The sequence below is a fragment of the Scomber scombrus genome, chromosome 8 (genome assembly GCF_963691925.1).
Source record: "Scomber scombrus chromosome 8, fScoSco1.1, whole genome shotgun sequence".
In the NCBI taxonomy this organism is placed as follows: Eukaryota; Metazoa; Chordata; class Actinopteri; order Scombriformes; family Scombridae; genus Scomber; species Scomber scombrus.
In genome coordinates, this window is record NC_084977.1 from 709,800 (window position 1) to 731,882 (window position 22,083).

A 22,083-nucleotide genomic window follows, 5' to 3' on the forward strand; every position below is an offset into this window, starting at 1 on the left:
CCAAAAGTATTAACACGGGTGGAAAAACTCCGTCCTGTGCGTATTCTGTCATTGTGCCTCCGTCTCCTCCTCTCTACAGTAACAGAAGTCATCTGTGAGCAGTGAGCAGCAGGTTAATACCTGTCCTTCAAACTTATTATTTATAGACACAGTTAGCATCAGAAATAATACCTTCAGGTTTGGTAAATCACAATGTGTGTGCTAAATAACATATTTGCATTTTCTCCTCTCTGTATTTTACACACTGCGGTTAAAACGTCTCATATTACATATTCATTATAACTACTAAATGGACAGCGTGTATTATCTTGCACAGTTAAAGACGCAAACCTCAGTGCGCTGTGTTAGTAGATCAACTTGCACATTTTTTGCAGTTGATGTCAAGTTTGCACACGTTTCTACACACGCAAACCTTTAGTAAATCAGGCCCTTTGTGTGTTGTATAAATTGGGTATGAACAGAAAGCTGTGACTATTGTGGATCCAAAGAACATCATCTTATTGATTTATGGTGATCTTAGCTCTCAGTAGTAGTCATTTATAGTAAGAAATCATTTCAGTAAGCCCATTAACAACCCTGAAATAAAGACCTGTAGGGCATTTAGGGAGTGTATGTGTTTCTTGGTGAAGTGGCTGTAGTCTCAGTAGTAGGGTTTCTCTGCAACAAATGATATTAATGTAGGATTTGCTGCAAGAATTTAAGAAATATAATGTAAAGTTGAAGTTTACTAAGAACCACATATATAAAAAAAAAAAAATGTTTTTGTACTTTCATGTATTTCACAGAAAGAAATGTTCAGCTGCGCTACCCACTGAAAATGATATGAGCCAGACGCTGGCTCACCCAAGAATGACCAAAATGGTAATGCATAGTTTTTAATTTTTTAAAACTAGTGTTTCCACTAGTTTGACTGTTTTGGGGTGGTGGTGGGTGGGTAGTGCTTTCACTGTCAACTTCTCTTTTCCTTGTGTTTCATTATGTGGTTTAGAAAATTACTTCTCCTCTACCTTATGAATGATAATTCTTCTCTAGCAACAGGGTTGCTGTCTTTGACTTAGAGCCATCAGCAGCTAGCATTCTAGCTTGCCACTGTGGAGAGATTCAGGTTGGGTGGGTTTAAAAACATAGATATTTAGGCCCAACTTTCATGGATTTCATTGTCCCTTCACCACATACTTCTTTCTTCATACAATTCACCTGAGCAACATGTAGCTCTACTCAATACAAACACAACTGCAAGTAATGAGGACAGCAACCAAGCTGTTTTAATTGTGGAACATTAAACTGAAATTATAAATAATATGATTAATTTTCTGTGTTACAGGGGTGAACAACTTGGCTGGTGTTCCAGGTCCAACAGGTATGGGTCTAATCTGGATCTAAGTAAGTACATTGCTTATTTTGTTGATACATGTTTATTCTTCATGTGTGTATTCACCCCACAGGACTTTATCATGTTTTGTTTTAAAATGCTGTATCATTAATTATTCCCCCATACACACAAATATTCAGACCTGGGTCAGCAGGTGGCAGATTCATTCTTTTCATATTCAATAGTGAGTCCAAAATCGGAAAATTACAAAAAAATGTTATTTCATTATTCATTTCTGAATCCAACACGCTTACATAAAAAGGAAACAAATAATGACTTAGTCGTACCTTGAAAAATGTATAAAAATAAAACTTATAAAATACCACGTGAAGGTTAAATTAGTGCAATGCAAAGAGTGGACATGGACTGTCCTCTCCATAACAATTAAGTAATTAGTTTATATTTGATAGTTTGCTATTATGGTATGTTAAGGAATTTATTTGTAATTTTGGCTTTCCGTCATTCTTGCAGCTTACATCATGCACTATAGCATATGGGATGGATCGGTTGAGAAGACCAAATAACTCCTCATACACAAATACTGCTTAAAGACTAAAGTAATGAAATGCTCTGGATTGTTGTGCAGCAGTGTGGAACACTGTTAGACACTTCTTTAAGAAGTTTCACTGAGAAGAAACACATTTATAGACTGTCTTTACACTACTAGCTGAAGTAGTCAGTTGTTACTGGTTGGTTAAGGCAATCTGCATTTTTTTTCTGAAGAGATCACTATTGTCAGAAATGTCAAGTGTTATCATGATTCTGTTCAAACTGTGCTTTATAAAGTGCTGCTGTGTTGTACACTAAAGATGGTGATTTTAATAAAGGCTTTTTTTCAACAGTTTTAAAAGTGTCAATATATATGCTCCAGTATTGTTCATTTTTGTTTCCAAAGGAGGTCTCAAATAAAGCTCCGTCATGTCTCAAGGAAGGCTGCTGTTGCTAGCAGTCATGTCTCACCTCTTGCTCCTAGTGAATTTTAGGAGAAATAATCGAGAAATCTCAGTTTTTTCTCCCCCGTGCTGGAAAGGAGCGAGCTTTGAGCAGTAAAGTTTTCCTCTGGGTTGTGGTGTTGATCTCCTCACACAGTTCTTGTGAGGTTTTTCTTCGGTCCTTAAGACTGAGAATTTTGAGATGCTTCACTTGTCTGTCTGAAAGTGTCTTTTTTGCTACCTCTCCCCTGGTGTGAATCATGGCGGTCTAAAGTTGTACTTTTACAGTGCTTGGACTGCATCTCAAGTCCATCTTCTGTGAAGGAACATGATTGTGTGACATTGACAGTGAAATAGGCCTAGCTTGGTTTTTATAAGGAAAATTACCTAAATCTCCTCATGATGGCTGTAGTCTATGGTTTATAGAGCATAATGATGACTGTAGATATTTCATTCGTTTTAAGGGTATTTTAATGGCCAATTAAACAAAAACAACTGAAACCTCTTTAAAATGCTGTGTTCTAATAATTTTGGCCACCGCTGTACACTCACCGGCCACTTTATTAGCTACACCTTGCTAGTACCGGGTTGGACCCCCTTTTGCCTTCAGAACTGCCTTAATCCTTCGTGGCATAGATTCAACAAGGTACTGGAAACATTCCTCAGAGAGTTTGGTCCATATTGACATGATAGCATCACGCAGTTGCTGCAGATTTGTCGGCTGCACATCCATGATGCGAATCTCCCGTTCCACCACATCCCAAAGGTGCTCCATTGGATTGAGATCTGGTGACTGTGGAGGCCATTTGAGTACAGTGAACTCATTGTCATGTCCAAGAAACCAGTCTGAGATGATTGGCGCTTTATAACATGGCGCGTTATCCTGCTGGAAGTAGCCATCAGAAGATGGGTACACTGTGGTCATAAAGGGATGGACATGGTCAGCAACAATACTCAGGTAGGCTGTGGCGTTGACACGATGCTCAATTGGTACTAAGGGGCCCAAAGTGTGCCAAGAAAATATCCCCCACACCATTGTACCACCACCACCAGCCTGAACCGTTGATACAAGGCAGGATGGATCCATGCTTTCATGTTGTTTACGCCAAATTCTGACCCTACCATCCGAATGTCGCAGCAGAAATCGAGACTCATCAGACCAGGCAACCTTTTTCCAATCTTCTATTGTCCCATTTTGGTGAGCCTGTGCGAATTGTAGCCTCAGTTTCCTGTTCTTAGCTGACAGGAGTGGCACCCGGTGTGGTCTTCTGCTGCTGTAGCCCATCCGCCTCAAAGTTGGACGTGTTGTGCGTTCAGAGATGCTCTTCTGCATACCTCGGTTGTAACGAGTGGTTATTTGAGTTACTGTTGCCTTTCTTTCAGCTCGAACCAGTCTGGCCATTCTCCTCTGACCTCTGGTATCAACAAGGCATTTGCGCCCACAGAACTGCCGCTCACTCGATATTTTCTCTTTTTCGGACCATTCTCTGTAAACCCTAGAGATGGTTGTGCGTGAAAATCCCAGTAGATCAGCAGTTTCTGAAATACTCAGACCAGCCCGTCTGGCACCAACAACCATGCCACGTTCAAAGTCACTTAAATCACCTTTCTTCCCCATTCTGATGCTCGGTTTGAACTGCAGCAGATCGTCTTGACCAAGTCTACATGCCTAAATGCATTGAGTTGCTGCCATGTGATTGGCTGATTAGAAATTTGGGTTAACTAGCAGTTGGACAGGAGTACCTAATAAAGTGGCCGGTGAGTGTATATTATAACTTTACAATACTAAAGCATATATTTACAAAACAGATGAACAGCCTGTGATGTCTCAAGAGAAATGATTGACATTTTCAATATATTGCATCAATATTAGGTGTCAAATCCTGAGCAGTTGCCAACTTTAGATCATCATTAGTGTGAATCTGAAACAGCTTTGTTTTATCCATGCTCAGCAAAGAAAAAGCTTGTTCACAAAGAGAAGTTGTCCCAAACATGAACAGAGCTTTCAGCTTGGGGTTACCCTGCTAACAGATACTGATAAAATGTGTCCAAGCCCAGAGGCTAATTTGAATTCAATTCTTGTTTGTAAATGGCAAGCAAAAATAAGTAATACTAGCGGTGTATTTTATTGAAAAATTGTAATAACTTTTCTGTAATTTTCATACTTTACACAGTTATCCAGTGGGCCTGATTGGACCCCTTGGACGGCCCTGGGAACAATTTCCAGGTCAGGGGTAAGGAGTGAGGAGAGCACATATTAGCATGATGAAAAGTGCCTAAGTTTACGATGGAGGGGAGGACATTTGTCTTCCTGCGGGCTAATCTATAACCAATACCAAATGAATATATGTAAAACGTTTATTGTGGGTACAAAAAGCAGTTCAACAACACTTAATTATGAATGAATTAAGCCCCACCCCCACTTACATGACCATAACACGTGTTTGCTCCAGTGATTAAAACTTGGGTGCTTATGTTCAATATTAATTCAGAGCTGTGTCACAACAACTATCAGTAACAGATCCAAGTCAATTAACTGATCCTCCTTTCTTTTTTATTTTACCTGTCCTAAATGTTGCATTTTGGTCTTTACTAATATGCAAATAAACCAACTTTTTTTGCACATTTTTTTTTTTCAACTAGTAGCTATTATTATTATTCAGATTAAGAGGATATATACAAAATGACGTTATGTTAAACGTGGGGTCACTGGTAAATGGCAGTTTGGCCACCCAGGAATCGGACTTTATGCTCTTCAGATTACACCCAACCTTAATCACCCCAGAGCTCCTAAACACAAGCTAATAATTGAAATATTTCATGTAAACAAACAGATTACATTGACAAAACTCTACAGGAAATTAACTAGCAATGTAACACAGAATACAAACATACAAGAGAAATAGAGCTTCCCGAGATGGCACACAAGGTGTATAAACAATAAGAGCAACTCCCATACAATGTACTGCAATTCCAAAAATAACGAGACTACAGAGAAGAAGATAATGCAACCATCTGAATATCATTTCAAATGCATCATACAAGTTTTGTTTCACAGTTTACCTCATGTGTACTTAGATGTCATGTCAGTTTAATATTTTAGACTGATTAAGCCAGTCAGATGGCTTTTCTTTTCATTATTTCAACAGCCAAACTGGGAAAAACATACCAAACCCACATCCAGTCAGTAGAACTTGAGCCATAATTTGGCAATTTAGTGTTTTAGGAGCAGCAATGTTATTGTATCATGGTTCCAGAAAATCACCACCAGATATACCTTGGTTACTGTTATTATAAAAAAGCTAACACATAACCATGAGTTAACCATGTTTATGGCTGTAAACCTAATTACCTAACACCTCTTTGATGCAGGAGATGCATGTGGATCCATTCCTGTGTGACAGTTGTCACATCTCTACATCTTATCTCTACACTCTGTAGTGTGGTTCACTTCACTGCTAATTTCATGACATGATTATCACATGAAGTTAAGGATCAATTTCTTTTCTCTCCTGTCTGTATGCACACTTTCCTATTTCTGGTCTGTAGATTTGTGTGTGGCTGCAGCTTCTTTTCTTGACTCAAGTGATTAAAGCAACCGAGCCTGAACACCACTTATTTTCAGATGGTGTTGCTGAACTGAATCAGAACTGCAACAATACTGAACTGACTGTCAACAGGAGGCAAGACACAAGACTGAAATATGCTGCACATACTAAGTAATTGTTAAATATCATCGTTCCATTTTTTGCAGGACTTTGCACAAAAGGTGACATTAACTGGCCACGGCTGCTGACTCACCCCAGGTAAGAGTGAGATCAGATTAAGTCACATTTCATTGGGTGCTGTCTTTGAAGAAACAAAGAGGGGAGGAATGAAGGACAGAGATGAGGCAGAGAGAGAAAAGGTGTGTGTCCCAAAGGTCTGGAGTTCATTTGTAGTGATCTAAGCTTTGAAGCCCAACACTTGACAAATGACTGCAAACCAGCAGTGGATTCAAAAGCTAATATTTGATCAGAGAAATCAGTTTTTCAACACAATCGCACATAATGCATCCTTTCATCAGGCTTTTGAAATCAATGCAGTTTCATCTACATTTACAAAAAATGTGAAGAGGGGCAAAACCTAACTGGATAACCACAGACATATATATTACAGATAAGGAATACTTCGTGACCTCTTGGTCAAAAAGGTCTAAATTTTGGAGCCATACAGGGATGTTCTTTAGGCTGAAAATTATAGTAGGTTCTTTAAGTTGATTTATGTGCAGTTCTACAGTGCATGAAAAATAAAACCAAAATGCTTACTGAGGAAGAATGAAAGACAGCCAGTGGAAGCAATCATTGACAAGTAGAGTAATGTTAGTAGGGGTGGGAATATTCAGTTACCTCAACACAGTGACACACACATGTGTCAGACTGTTAATGATTGTGACACATGTTCACAATCATTATCTTTGCATGATACACAAACATTGGTATTGCAAGTCATGTTTAGAGAAATTACTCATATTAAAGCAGGTCCAGAAATGCAAGAGCAGTAAAAACAGTCCATTAGTCCAAAAATTCTAATATTGTCTTAAACAATAAAAAACATCAAATAATGAGGCAATGACCAGGGTCATATCTGAGTGGCTCTGGAGAAATAAAAAATATTATGTTGAAGTCAAAGCCAGCAACAGAACAAGAAGACTTCACATGATGGCACACTCTCTGGATGACACCTTTCCCTGAAGAAAAAACAGAAATCATTATCATAAAATCAACTATGGTTAACTGCAAAATCAAGAAGGGTTAAAAAAGAAAAAGAAAAAAGGGAACATTTTTTGAGGTCATTAATGATCATGTTAAAACACCTGACAGCAATATCACATTTTTTGTTTTTTCAACAACAAATCAATAAACAAATATTTGTTTAGTTTTTTCTATTTTGGAACATTTTGGACATTAATTGCTAACAGATACTGAGTCAGAATAAACTCAAAAAAGGTGATTTAAGAGTTAATAAAGGTTCACTTCAAAGTGTAAACTTACAATACATGCAACTAGAAGATGAGAATGATGATAAACATATGAAACGCACTGTATGGAAACAACTGTACATGTTTCCTTTCACTTAGATAATGTTATGAAATATGTTTATGTTACTTTGTATGTGGATGACAAATCAAAATTATGGGACCAAGTAAATAACTTCAATATATGTTGATAGCTGAGGTCTGAACGTAATAGTATCATGTTGGTCATTAAACCTCCTGAGACTATAGGATCCATCAGACTATTACACATACAATGTGAAATTGTGTGGGCATGAACCCCTTTTTTACATGACATTTTATTTTTAAACACAGGTGTGTGAGACACTACAAACTATTCTGGAGAAAATGTTTTCTAAAATATTGGAGTCATTTATTTAATTTTACCACCCACCACCACCGCCTCACACACAAGTCTGAAGTAAAAGGGGAACAAAGTGAGAAGACTATAAAGTGGCATGTTTTTGTATAATCCTACAGGTAAATCTGGAAATAAAAACAAGCATACTCACTGTTTGTGCCTCTCCCTCCTCTTCTTCTTCATTCTCTACCTCCACCTGAGTCTTGGTTACACTCCTGCTGGCCACCTCCTGTAGGACAGTCAGTCAGCACACATGATTCAAAACATACACACCATATTGCCATACTAAAGTGGTCTGCACATCAAGACACATAAATGCAGAGGGTAGACAGGTAGAATTTGAAATGTTGTTACCTCGCCATCAGTGTTGATCAAAGTGGTAATGATGTCATTTCCAGTGCCCCAGGAAGCCTGGCTCTTCCACAACAAGTCAGATGGTGGACTGTGGGTAACCCCAACATCTGCAGACCACACCTGTATACACACAGCACAGGCAGGGCCTACATTTCAGAGCAGGATTGTGGGTATTGCACATAATTTAATTGATTCCCGCAAATCCAACACTTATAATCCGGGAACTTCCCACACACATTTACAGTCAACGTCTGCACCATGCTGGATGCACGACGATAAGTCACCACTCACATGTTACTCATACAGCAGCCATGAAGAGAGAGCGCAAAACAGATTCGGCAAAAAATGTGAAGCTAATACTATTGAAGCTGCAGTCGCTCTCCTAAAAGCTTATACTGTATATTACTTAACTATAATTTAATTCAGAGAATATAACAACTTAACTATATAATACTGTATAACCTCTGATTACTGTATAATATAGTTCAGTAAACAACTTAACTATATAATATACACTCACTCTTTATTAGGTACACCTTTGCAATCTAATGCAATCCAATACCCCTTTTCCACTGAGCTGGAGCTAGAGCTTGCTGGGAGCTGGTGCTACAGCGAGTGCTCAGTTGGTGTTAACCCGAGCAACTCTTACGAACCTGTTGTGTTTCTACCGGCAAGGAGCTGGCAAGGAGCCACGCGATTACGTCACTGTATAATGTAGCCAGCGTGCGCCTTTGAAGCACTTCCATGATTCACCAGTGAGAGGCAGCAACATGCCGCAAGGCATCTAGCCCGCCGGAAACGAAGAAGAAGAAAACAAAGAAGGAGAAGAAGAAAACAAAATACAACAAAGAAGGAGGAGAAGACGACGAAGATGGAGGAAATTGCGGCCGCGATGCAAGTGCTGTTCATGTGTTTGCAAGCCTACATAGAAATACAGGAACGGTGTCGCGCCAAAAAGTGATCGTCTGCCAGAATCTGATTTCTGGCCGCGGGAGCACGCACAGCAGTCCGTTGAGCGGTAGCGCTAAAACGGTCATAATATGCATTTACATACAACTGTACGTCCGCAATTATAAATTAGACTATAATGAATGTGATTTATGGGTGTGTGTTCAGTAAAGAAATTATCACTTTTGCAATGATCCTCGTGACTCTGCGTTGTTTTTTATCTGATCTGGGCCCTACGTAGTATTTGATTCCCATGTTGGGATGTGTTTTATATCTAATATTATTGTTTATGCCTACTATTTGGAGACAAGACTATAAAAGACATGATTTATGGGAGGGTTACATACGCCTATAAAATAACGAACAGTTTTCACCTGCCAAAAATTGATTAAAGGCCAAATACAGTTACTGAAAGCTGACTTCTGCCTAAATATGACTTGATCTCATTCATAAGCTTCATAATATAAACACTAGAGCTCACAGGACAGTTTGGAACTCTTTTAAAGGACCATTATAACACAAAATAAGGCATTTTCACCTGCCAAAAATTGATTGGAGGCCAAATACAGTTACTGAAAGGTTATTTCTGCCTAAATATGACTTTATCTCATTCTTGAGTCCTGCTCACATAACCACGCCCCCAGCCCGCTGACGTAATCGGGTCTTGCTTTAGACCAGCAAAGACTTGGTGCTCGCTCTGGCTCCCGTTCTGAGGCTCGGGCCTGGAGCTTTGGCGGTAGAAAAGCAAAGAGCAGGTGCTTAGTCAAGCTCTAGCTCCCAGCAAGCTCTAGCTCCAGCTCAGTGGAAAAGGGGTACAATGCAACAGCTCTGATATAAATTCTACATTTATGAAGTGTATGTTTTTTTTTTTCATTTTTTGTTGACAAGAAGATGATAATTCTACTTCATGTTTATTACTGAGTGATGGTGGTGTACTAGGGTTCATTATATTGAATGGTGTTCCTAATATTTTGTCCACTCTTTTAACACACATGAGGAGGGCACAATATTAGCAACACCATTCAATGTACACCCCAGTACACCACCACCACTTAGTACAACCTCGGTAATAAACAAAGTAGAACTAAAGTAAAGTAGTCAAACCTTTTTGACAATGTTAACAAAAACTGAAAATGTACAAACTTGAAAAAAGTAGAATTTGTTCTTGCTGTTATATTGGATTGAATTAGATTGCACAGGTGTACCAAATGAAGTGGCTGGTGACTATAGTTCAGATAACTACTCAAGTATACACACAATAACTAATTACTATATAATATAGTTCAGAGAATACTTTAAATTGACATCTATCTACAACTGTTCACACAAATTGTTTTTGTGTGTTTTGGATGAAGTGACCATTTGAACCTGTATACAAAATTACAACAAAAAAAAATTAGAATTTTCAGAAAACATTTCAGCCCTGTCAAACACACCTATTGTCTATCTTATATTTCTTACCGTGACTGACTGTCCAGCCTTGAGGACAAACTTGGGGGAGAATTTGTAGATGATCTCATCTCCATCATCAACCTGTCTCTTCAACCTCCAGTTGCCCAAAGGCTGGTCCTGCAAAGGCAAAAAGCTTAACATACAGGTACATAATCTTTTAACACTGACTTACATCAGTTAGCTGGTTTGTGTGGACTTTTTTTTTTTTTTTTTTAATTCTAGTTTACATGATCAGCATTTACTACCATCACAGTGGAATCTTTGAATTGAGTTTTTTTGAGACTGTGTGATGCTACTCGTAATTTGCATAAAATAAATATGTTTCTTGCACACATTACCAGATCATTTCGGCTTACTTACCAATCAACTAAATAAACAATAATCACCAATACATGAAGGAGTGCACACCATTACAGGTTCCAAAAAAAAGACAACATTGTTCTTAGCTGAAAATTAAGAAAATAAGTGTGTGGTGCCCAGGCTTGAGTGTACTCTTTATTTTGCCACCAACTGTTCAGCATATATTATAATAGCCTGATAGTAGTTCAGGTGTTTTTTTGATGATTCTATCAACATCCCTATCCTCTTATCTGTTTCTACCACACCACTTCAGGCCAACTCACACAGAGACCCTTTAGAAGAAGGGGTCTCGGTCCCTTCATAAACTAATTCTGGAGTGGTTCATTTATTGGAATGTGATGTAACCTTTATCTAACCCAGACAGAGCCCACGTTTTGTAAGTTTGAGTTAACTAGATGTGGATGATCAAATTATGTTGCTGATAGAGCTGGAGAATGAATCTGATTGGATTAGAAACAAAGTACCACTGGCTTATTGATATTTGGCCAGATAGGACCATCCCCTTGTGTTCACATTCTCACTCCCGCCCCAGATAATCTGACCAGTGAGAGGACAGAATGTTCTCACCTGGGTTATGATGACGCATTTTGGTTCACCTGAATTTTTTTCTGTGTGAGAAGAAACTAAACCAAGGGAAGAAACTACAACTGATTTAAACCAGAACAAATGGTTTTAAAAGCTTACATACCTGCTCAGTATCATTGTTCAGTGTTACAGCATTTCCATCCATGTCAGTGGGTAATATGGTGACGGCTCCACTAGCCGTGGCCTCTTCTGACACCAGCAGCTGCTCCTCTCCTCTTCCAGCCTCTGGCACATCTTTAGCCTCCACCTCCACTCTCTTCCTCTTGGAGGTGCGGGAGGAGGAAGATCCTGTTATCCTGGAGACAGTGAGTCGAGCTGATGGGCTAGGGGACAGCTTGAGTCTGGAAAGAAGCACACAGTTCACCAGTGAGTGAATGGTATTCCACCTCACCATGCATGACACAGCAGGGTCTAAGGTTATCAGAAAGGACAATATCTTCCTATTTATATGAGAAACTGACTTTTATCAAATTAGAATTCAGTATTGAATCCTATGAAGTTTACCTTTCAACATTAGCAACTAAAGGCTGAACTTAACCACAACCCTGACATCTAACCGGTCTTGCAATGGCAAGAATTAATGCAAAATCTGACAAAGTTTAGATTTTTTGCAGGGGTTTGCAATTTTGCAAAATTCCTGCAGTAATGTCCAAATCTAGAGCAGTAATAATGACACTGAACTTTAAAGTAGGCAGGGACGGATGTTACGCACTGTCGAAAATACCAAAGAATCTAACAAATAAGTTAAAAGAAAGCTTGAGTATATGACAGCTTCTAGTGCACATAACAGCTCTCCACTGAGACTATGGGCCCTATTTTAACGATCTATAGCGCATGGCGTGACGCGTGTGGCGCAAGTGCCTTTGGGGCGTATCCAAATTCACTTTTGCTATTTTAAGGGTGGAAAAATGGTCACTGTGCCAGGCGCATGGTCTAAAAGGGATGGACTTAAGTCCCCTCATTAATCACAGGTCTGTTTTGGGGGTAACACGCGGTAAACCAATCAGAGTGTCATCTCCCATTACCTTTAATATCCAGGCGCGCTGTCACCTTGGCCGATTGTTAGTTTGATGGCGGATTTACACTGATTGGTCACATGACTACATTGACAGTTTCATTGATCATTACTGCGATTGACTGATTCTGATACATAGTGGCACGTCATTGTGACTTTTTTTCAATATGTTGATGTACATCATAATACGAATTCACATTGTGGTCCTTTTCATTGTGATGTTTTGCATGTATGTGTGCTGCTGTGCGGCTGTGTGTGCGTAACAAGCATAGTGTCTGCGCGCTGTGCACCCGCCTATCTAGGAGCATATTGGACCGTAGCACAATCGCTTTCCTCTGCCTCAATATAGCAACGCGCAACATGCGCCTGACCACAACTCATTTTGAGACCACCACGCCCATAGGTGCACAGGCTGGTGCAAGTGCATTTGCTATTTAGACAATGTGGGCGCAGGGTGAGAAAATGACAACTCCCCCGGGGGAAACTAACAAAGACACATGCGCCACGCCCGCCATCCGCTGTGCGCTGACCGCAAGTTGGAGCCTTATATGTGCATAACACATGGCTGATAGTATTCTGGCGCCGTGCCGGATCTCCGGCGTACTGGCGTGACTGCGAAGAAGAAAAAAAAGAAAGGGGTTCGCCCAGATCTAACAGACCTTTCTCTGGATCCAAGAGAAGCGCAGCTTTCACTCTCAACCACACTAACAATAGGCCTACTAGACAATCAGAAGTAGGGCGGGGGAGGGGCTTGACAAGCTGTTAGGCGCTTCACGTGCAGTCTAAAAGTGATCCCATCGCCCAGTCTAGTGAGGCAACTCACTAGGGCTGCACCAATGAATCGATAAAAATCGTTTATGTTAAATGTTTTTTGTGTCGCGCGATTAATGTAAATTACTTTAAAAATGTTTTTATTAATGCATTACTCGCCAAGTCATGGAGCAGTTCAGACGCAGCTGAGCAGAGCCAGTATTGGCAGAAGCGGAGAAAATCTTCTAAAGTGTAGGAGCAGTTCACACTACATAAAAATAGAAAGTGTGTGCTGCATCCTGCCGAGGTTGGCACGGAGCGCACGCATGTGCATGTTTTCTATCGCTTTTGCGCGTCATATCAATGATATAATGTCACCGTGTGGATCATTAACCTTGTTGCAGTGTGCTCCCTCATTCTAGTTAGTGAACTATCAGCTTGTACCTGCTCAGATCTCACAGTCAGCAGCAGGAGAGGAGAGCAGCAGGGGAATCTAGCGCACATAGTTTGTATGGTAGCCTAATGAAGGAAAAAACATAACTGGCCACTACGAAATAAACCACATGTCATACTGTTTATGTGTAGTTTCACAGACACAATGTTTTATTTTTTTGGGTTGTGTGTTAAAATCATTAAGAATAATATAAAACCAGTCTGTACACCACCAAGATGAACTGGTTTAGACTTTATTCTTGGTTGACACTGCTGAAGGGTAATACTGATTTATAAATGTTCTCTATTTGTCTGAAACAGGTTTTTTTATTACCAATTTGTTATAGTTACAGACCTGCCAACCTTGGAAAAATATTTTGAGTACCACTCGTGTCTTGCAGCTTTTTTCGCAGACTTTGTCAACTCCATTGCTTTGCACACAGTGCCTAAGTTTTTTGCATTGTCAATTTGAAATTATGTTTTGTTTTTGAATGATGGGGTAGGACACCAAAGATGTCAACAAAGACAAAGAATAAATGGCGCTGGGCGTGGATAGAGGAGGTGGGTAGCGATGGCAAGCCCTTTGGGAGATGGTGCCAAAAGCTCCGGCAACCAGGGGCATGGGTCTGCACGTTGTGCACAAGGCGGCTGATGTATGGTACCAGCGGCAAAAAAGTGCTTTGTTTATTCTCTATTTATTTCTCATTATTTATTTTCCAGTTCATTTACCACTTTATTTTTTGTTGTTATTATTTATGGAACTGAATGTTTTTCTGAAGTAAACTATATTTGTTAGTTTTCAATTTTTAGATATTTTAGATTTCCTGTCATTTACTTAACTTAATTGTTTTGAAGAAACAACTTTAGGATTACAGTATTATCTACAGTTCACTGTTGCACTTTAACTGTTTCAAAACTGTATTTAAAATAAATGGGGTATATTATTTCAAAGTTTAAAAAAGTTAATCAGTGTCCTTGTTCATGCCCTTAAGTCAATGGTTAAATCTTTTTCTACTTTGGAGTACTATTGCCACCTACTGACCTTTCTTTGTTTTGCTGTAGTCAGAGTATGCTAAGAGCAATGTGACAATATGGCAGATTAGTGGCAAGACAGTTAAAAGGGTTATTTTCAAATAATGTTATATATGTTATGTGTTAAAATGGTGCCGCATACACAGCAACCAGCACCCCCCACCCCTCCCCACTTTCCACCATGGAAAAAAAGTTCAGGCGCACGATTGTTTTCCACTATCAGCCCCGATAACATGTCCAGAGCTGACAGTGTGTCAGTGGTCACAGAACATGTTCTGGTGTCACTGAGTGTATCTGGGTTTTCACAGATAAATCAGTACTGAGGTTTTGTTTGTTGTCCACAGCTGGCTGCTGGCTGTTAACATCATTTATAGATATTTGGAAATTGACTGCGGCTGCCCATGTCTGCTCCGTGTATTTGTTGTGATAATAATGTAGAGTATAACAATATAAACTATTATTATACCTTTGTAATTTTCATCAGATCTGCATTGATCTCATATATGGCCTTTCGGCAGTCCAATTGACGGAAATCCGTCACAGCGACGGAGAACTTTAATCCCTGAGACAGGATCATTTGCAGCGGGTCACAGTGAGCTGGAGGGCTGTGTTTATATCGGCTTACATTAAACTATCAGAAAACTGTTTTATTCCTTTCATTCACGGGTCATCTCACTCCCTCGCTCCCACCGCGCTCTCTGACTTTCTGTTTACTGGTGATGTTTAAATGCCCTCAAGTGGACAGAACATAAACAACAACATGAGCCTGGTTAAGCCTGTGTATACAGTTTACATGTACAAAGTTAGTATTACTAAAGAATGACATTCAAATTGGATTATAGAGGAAAAGGTTTGTGTTGTACCTGTGCTCCTCTCCTTCCAGCAGTTTCCTGTATGCATTGATCTCCATATCTAGTGCGAGCTTCACATCCAGCAGCTCCTGATATTCACTGAGCTGAGCGTTCATTCTGTCTCTAAGCTCACTCATCTCTTGCTCTTTTCCCTCGATGGCACGGCGGTGCTTGTCTCTCTCTGCTGACAGAATTTCCTCAAGCTCTCTGATACGATCCTCTGACACAGCTGCCTTCAAATACAAACACATGAACATCCTACCACTGTAATTGACAATTAATACAGCTTATAAAGCTGAAGGGCAAAAATGTGTGTGTACCTGTTTCTGTAGGGCACTCAGCTGATATCCAAGGCTCTCTATTCTCATACGGGACTCCTGCATCTCCTCTCTGGCTGTGCTTATCGCCTTGTCATTAATCTCTGAGGACATCTTGGCATTATCCAACTAGAGACCAAGACAGACTATGCGTGAGTGTGTATATGTCAGGGTATCAAAAAAACTAAAAGGGAAAAAAATATTTTTCACTCACCTTTGCCTGGAAGGTTTGCTCCAGTTCTTCCTTGTAAAGAGACACTTGCTCATCATGTTGCCTCCGTAAGTCCTGGTGGGATCACACAGGACTTATTTAATTGGGTACATTAATAGTTCACATGGTAAATTTAGGAAATTGCATAGTTCTACAGCACTTAATCAATACAAAAACATAACCATGCCATATTCACAACACTGTGGCTCTGCATCTCATGCTCACTTCATTTTCATACTTTTTAAGAATAAAAAATGATTGGTGTCTGAATCACACAAGAAGTTTTCAGCCAAGTGTAAGTTCATTTCTCTCCAACATGCAAGCAGTCTAGTACAGCAGCTATGCATTAGGTTTATAGGTTTAATTGCCCTTAAAACGCTACATTTTGTTTCAGAGAACATAAGATAAAAAATCTCATCAAAGTGTTTTATTAAAATTGAAACCTGATAAACTACAATCTAACACTGTGTCTACACAGGAAGCATAGTGTGAGCAGCAGCTTCAGTGTTCCCTCTGTGTCTACATGCAGAGGATGCAGAGTTATGGGGAAAAAACAGGTACTGTAAATTCATAGCCAACATACCTGTAAAGCTTGTGCCAGTTTGAACTCATAGTCCTGCCTGACTCCAGAGTCCACCTCCACTATTCTCTGCTCTTGGCGACGCCGGGACTCACGCACTTCCTAAACACAGGGAGAAAGATTGAGATGCCTTGAGATGACTTTTTTTGTGATTTGGTGCCATATAAATAAAGATTGATTGATTGTTTGATTGAAAGATGGGAGTGCAATTGGGAGGAAATTCTTGCTTTGCATTCTTAGTTCTGAGCAGAGTACATTACAATACACATAATCAACTGCTAATAAACAGCAGGATGTTTATAAACCTTTGACCAGTACTCATTTGGCTTAGTTTTAGTTTAGATCTATGTTCAAATCTTATTGAAGTCACATTTTATTCATCACAGTAGGGATGGGCAGTATGCAACATGTATCATGATGTGTTTGTAATTTTGTTGCTAAATTTAATAACTTATTAATTGTCTATGCCATGTTGAAGTCAGACTTAATAAGCAGTTCTCTGGTAATTTGTCATAATTTTCACATGATTAATTTAAGAAAAAACTATTTGATTAAATAATCAAACAATTTGAAAACTATTTGAAACTGTCAGTTACATACATGTGCCATCGCTCTCACACACACCAAACCTCCTTACCTCGTCAAACATGCTCTTCCTGAACTCCAGCTCTTCGCTTAGTGATTGACAGCGGTTCTCCAAGTCAACACGCATTAGTGTCTCTGCTTCCAGCTGGCGCTTAGCAACAGCATGGCTGTCATCTGCCTTTAGATCAGGTGACACCATAGACAATGTTAGCACATGGATACTCAATGGACACTCCAACATACTAAGAAAATGTGATTCTTCTTGTTCCTTGAGTTGGATGTTTGGGCTTCACTGTGCAGAATGATGTATGTGCAGTTTATGTTTTCACATTCATCTGCTGAAAGTGAAAATTGTTGACATCACGACTAGTTGGGAGTCAATTGTGATCCAGTATGCAACTTGTTCGTGTGTGTGACAACATGTGTGATATGGAATCCCTTAAATCTATAGTGCACATACACTAAGAATGGACTTTGCAATGAAGGATGAGACATCTTCTGTCCAGCAGCTTTACACTTTCAATGAAAAATATTTGCATTTTCATACATCTGGATTGTTTATCAAGGGCTTTTCAAAATAGGATGAGATATTTTTCCAAAAAAATTATATCAAACACAAAGTATGTGTCTTCATGGACAGTGGCCTCTTTCTGACACAGAAATACTTCCAGAGAGTGAAAACTTAACTGTTAATAGTCCTTGGAGCCATCTCTCAAATAACTAAAGTAACCATGGTCTTCGAGGATAAGGGACATGTCACCTAGTCCAGCAGTGCGTGAACGGTAATCGGGCTCCACAAAGTACACTCAAATATGATATAAGAAAATATTTTTAAAACCCTGAAGCACACACCTTAGCAAGTAGGCTCTTGACGTCAGCCAGTTCAGAAGTCAGAGCAGCATTCTGGCTTAGAGCTGTAGAAAGAGCAGCTTCACTCTGGTTCAGCTGGCCTTCCATAGCACTGGCCCTGGACACTGCTGCTGCAAGATCACCATCCTTCTTCTTGGCACTGAAATACATGGACAGAGCAAGGAGAAGACAGTTATCATCTCCAACTGACCCTGATTCCAAATGCTTACCTGGTCTCTTAAACAATGTGACCTGCGTGACTGTATCATATTACCTGCGAGTGGCTTCTTCCAGCTCAGCCTGAGCCTTGCCCAGGTCTATCTGGAGCCTGGCTCTCTCTTTAGCAGTTTCATCCAAAACCCGTCGAGCATCAGCTAACTCTGCCTCATACAGAGACTTGAGTCCTGTCACCTAAAGGGAGGGACACACAAATTCATTACTAGTAGGCTCAGCGAAAAAACTGTCGATGGGTTGGGCTGGGTTTGCATGTAGTAGTAGTAGTGTTCAGTGATGTTACATCCCCAAACCAATTCAAAAGTGATTGGAGTGCCCTGGTGGTCGAGTGGTTAGCGCACATGCCATATAATAGCAACGTCCCTGGGTTGGAATCCAGCAAGGGACCTATGCTGCAGGTCATTCCCCTCTCTCTCTCTCTCGTTTCCTGTCGGCCTCTCTACCAGCTATTGTCTAAATAAAAAGTCAAAAAAGCCCAAAATAAATCTTTTTTTAAAAATTCAAAAGTGATTAACAAATGAGTGATGAAAAAAATCAAGACTCATCTTTGACAACTTAGAATCACTCACAGATTGTTGTTATTACTGCCAGATTTGTGTTGTTGTAATACAGCGAGTTTTCAAATCAGTGTGTAGCGGTTTGAAAACAGTCACTTGTTCTAAACAAAGTGCAATTATAGTGGAAACAAGTGCCTCTCTCTCTCTCTCTCTCTCTCTCTCTGCTAACTTTCACACTATTCAAAAAGTAGAAATATATATAATCAGCTGAAGGAAAACGTGTCAGCTTTCAGTTGAAATGTATCATATCGTACTAATATATATCATTTTTGAGTTGGATCATGGACTGTGTATCTAGATACGTATCATATCATCTGAGAGTCAGAGATACACAACTTTAGTGAAGAACTGACCATGTAAGTGAGAAGATGATAATGAGGCTAAAAAAGCAAGGATTAAAGCTGGTGGACCACAATGAACAGCTGGGTTCATTCTTAAAAAAATAAAGTGCAGATATGCACAGCAAAACTAGAAAATGGCAAAGGAGCACAAGTCTTTTCAATCAGCCGAAAAACATTTGCATGGTGAAGACAAAGCCCTGTTTGACTGTGCAGCAAGTCAAGAATGCTTATCAGGATGTCAGCAACGATAATGAGCTTAACCTCAGAGGATTCAGCACATGATGCAAACACCTGACAGCCAAACAGCCCACTACTCAAGTTGTGATACTGTGAATGTATATTTACAAACAATAGCCTAAGCTTTATCGACAATGTGTGAACTTGTTTGGCGAGGGCTGGAATGTAACAGACGTTTAGATGTAAAAGTTCTGCACTACATGTTTATGGGTGCTGCACAAAATGTTAACTTCCATCTTGATCTCTGCCTTTATGTCTCATTAAACTAATTAATCATACATTAAAATTTCAAAGGATCATTTTCATGATACATAAACTGAAAATCCAGTAAAAATTCAACTGCAAGTTGCTTTTTAAGAATTGCATTGATTGCACAGACAGGAACATCATTATAAGATGGCCTTCTTTAGAAAATACTGGTGGCAGTAACTTGACAATTAAAAAGTATTGAAAAGTCCACTGAAAGCACTGCATTTTGTGTTCAGACAGAAGACATCATTCTGTGGAGAAAGGCAGGATCCTCATTCACTTGAATAAGACCTCTGCATTGGAGAACAAATAGCAAATAGGTTGAACCTAATTTTCCCTTATTTTAAACCCAATTTCTGCCACTATGCAATGCAGTGTCACTGGCCACTAGATGTCCCATAGCACCTTTCTGGTTAGCAGGCTACTTTGAAAAGTGAACGACATAAATTCTACTGTACTGACATCCTCATGATGACAAAAGATCTCCCGTTGTGCAATCCTTAAATTCAACAATCATTTCCATGATTCCCACTCCCTTTATAAATACACGTTAAAAATGATCGTTTTATATGCCTGTACAATATGCAGTTTAATTGAGTAGTTCCTTAAAAGCTGCAGCTTGTTAGCTTGCACACATGGATAACGGATAAAAAATGTGTTCAGAACTTACATGGACACAAATAAGCATAGCAACGTATCTGAAAAACAATGTTATGTTCTCGTGGCAGTTTAACCCTTAGTGTGGACACATTGGCCATAAGATAACCAACATCACTGCAGGTAGTCCTGCCTCTCTCGTGTAACCATAGAAAAACCAGTGGGACTTGGATCCTCACAACAAGTAATAATGCCAAACTATGATACATTAAATCAACAGCTCCAATTGTTTTGTCTGCATGTACACAAATAAACTAAACCTGTTCCGATTTTTTACGTAACCTACGGTGCAAAATTACAACCAGCAGCTTTAGTAATCAAGTTTTTAGTCAGCTGCTGAGTCTTAGTACCAAGACAGACTTTTGTGCAGTAGTAAACACAACGACAGCTTTACCGAAACATGTAAACATAATGCCTAAGTCTGCCGTAAATGTCAGTAAACTGCTCATGATGTCACGTCTTACATCATTTTTACATTGGCGCGCATTTCACACCCACTCAATCTTCTCGGTTCCGTTAAACGTTTGAACACGGCAGGGACAGCACTAGTGTATGCATGTCAGCGTTATCAAAGCCGTTAAACGAATGTAGCAGCTATCTTTGAGCGAACAACATTAACTGTTAAGTGTTTGTGAGCACAATATTTGAAATGGCCGGTCAGTTTAGACGTCGTTCATGGCCAGTTGCCACCCACGCTGTGTATCGTAAAGGACTGCTTTGTAATCATTTCAGTCGATAGATAACGTATATCGCTCCGTCAATGATCTGATCCTGTGAGGCTACATGTGCATGAGTGCAAACCGTTCAACCTGCTGCTCGATATGTTTGTGCAACTCACCTCTCTAGTAGTCACCTCCTCTTTCTCAGACACCTTCACCATCAGCCGGTCGTTTTCTAGCTCCAATGCCCGGACACGGTCGATATATACGGCCAATCTATCGTTCAAGTGCTGCAAATCTTGTTTCTCTTGTAAGCGAGAGATCCGGGTAGGGGACAGAGGTGTAGAGGCCGCCAGCCGGCCAGCTTCACGGCTTGGGGTAGCAGTCGCCATGACGGTTCTTTTAACAATCCTGAGTTTACTTGAGCGCTTAGTGAGTAATAGAAAACAAAGGTATCTGTTTTCTTCGTTAAAGCAAGACACAAAACAGTGTATCTTCTTGATGAACGATAAGATGTCAATCAATGAGTAGTGTGGTCCTGTAATGTCTCCGAGAGTTGCCTGAATCAGAGCGCGGTTTCAAGATGGCCGACACCGCTATCAAGACCGCGCCAAAAGCAGAGAACACTTCCTGTCTCTGCTTCTTCTTCTGCTTTTTCTGCATCTTATCCTTTTCCTTCTGATTCCTCTTCTTTTACGGCGGTTGTTATCCAGCTTTTTGGTGCATCACCACCACCTTCTGATCCGGAGTGTGGATCAGACAATTTTTTAAAGGGTTTTAGATTATAAATCTATTATAATCTAAAACCCTTAAGAAGAAGAAAAAACCCACACGCACATACACATACACTTCTCTCTCTACAAATCTCACATACAGCAGGTTTAGTCGACTGTACTGTACTCTTTAATTTAACCAGATCCAACATTCCCCCATGAGCAAGAACTTGGCGACAGCGACAAGGAGAAACTCCCCTTTAACGGGAAGAAACCTCAGGCAGAGAGGCACAGTGACAAACCATAACTAGTTTTTGTCAGAACGAGTGCATCTGCATTCTGGACCAGTTGGAGAGTCTTTAGAGACTTGTTAGGGCAGCCTGATAATAATGAATTACAATAATCCAGTCTAGAA

The 22,083-nt window shown here is 39.8% G+C and overlaps 1 protein-coding gene across 1 annotated transcript; it reads right to left on the reverse strand.

Annotated features, from left to right (window-relative positions):
- Window positions 1–4,648: 4,648 nt before the first annotated feature.
- lmnb2 (lamin B2) lies at window positions 4,649–21,556 on the reverse strand. The gene is made up of 13 exons (XM_062424009.1): window positions 21,135–21,556; window positions 18,296–18,432; window positions 18,025–18,181; window positions 17,225–17,350; window positions 16,591–16,689; window positions 16,011–16,082; window positions 15,800–15,925; window positions 15,492–15,712; window positions 11,503–11,740; window positions 10,464–10,571; window positions 8,055–8,174; window positions 7,852–7,929; window positions 4,649–7,033 (listed from the first exon to the last, which is right to left on the reverse strand). Exons 1-13 carry the CDS (start codon window positions 21,345–21,347, stop codon window positions 6,998–7,000), a joined length of 1,731 nt encoding a protein of 576 aa, XP_062279993.1. The 5' UTR covers window positions 21,348–21,556; the 3' UTR covers window positions 4,649–6,997.
- Between the last annotated feature and the right edge of the window lie 527 nt (window positions 21,557–22,083).

What these genes read in the sequence shown, in the direction of transcription:
- lmnb2 (XM_062424009.1), bottom strand. Translation starts at nt 21,347, where the DNA reads ATGGCGACTGCTACCCCAAGCCGTGAAGCTGGCCGGCTGGCGGCCTCT. An exon ending in TGAACAATGATACTGAGCAG is followed by an intron (nt 10,572 to 11,502) that starts GTATGTAAGCTT and finishes TTGCCTTTGCAG; the next exon opens with GACCAGCCTTTGGGCAACTG. An exon ending in AGGAGGGAGAGGCACAAACA is followed by an intron (nt 7,034 to 7,851) that starts GTGAGTATGCTT and finishes TTTTTTCTTCAG; the next exon opens with GGAAAGGTGTCATCCAGAGA.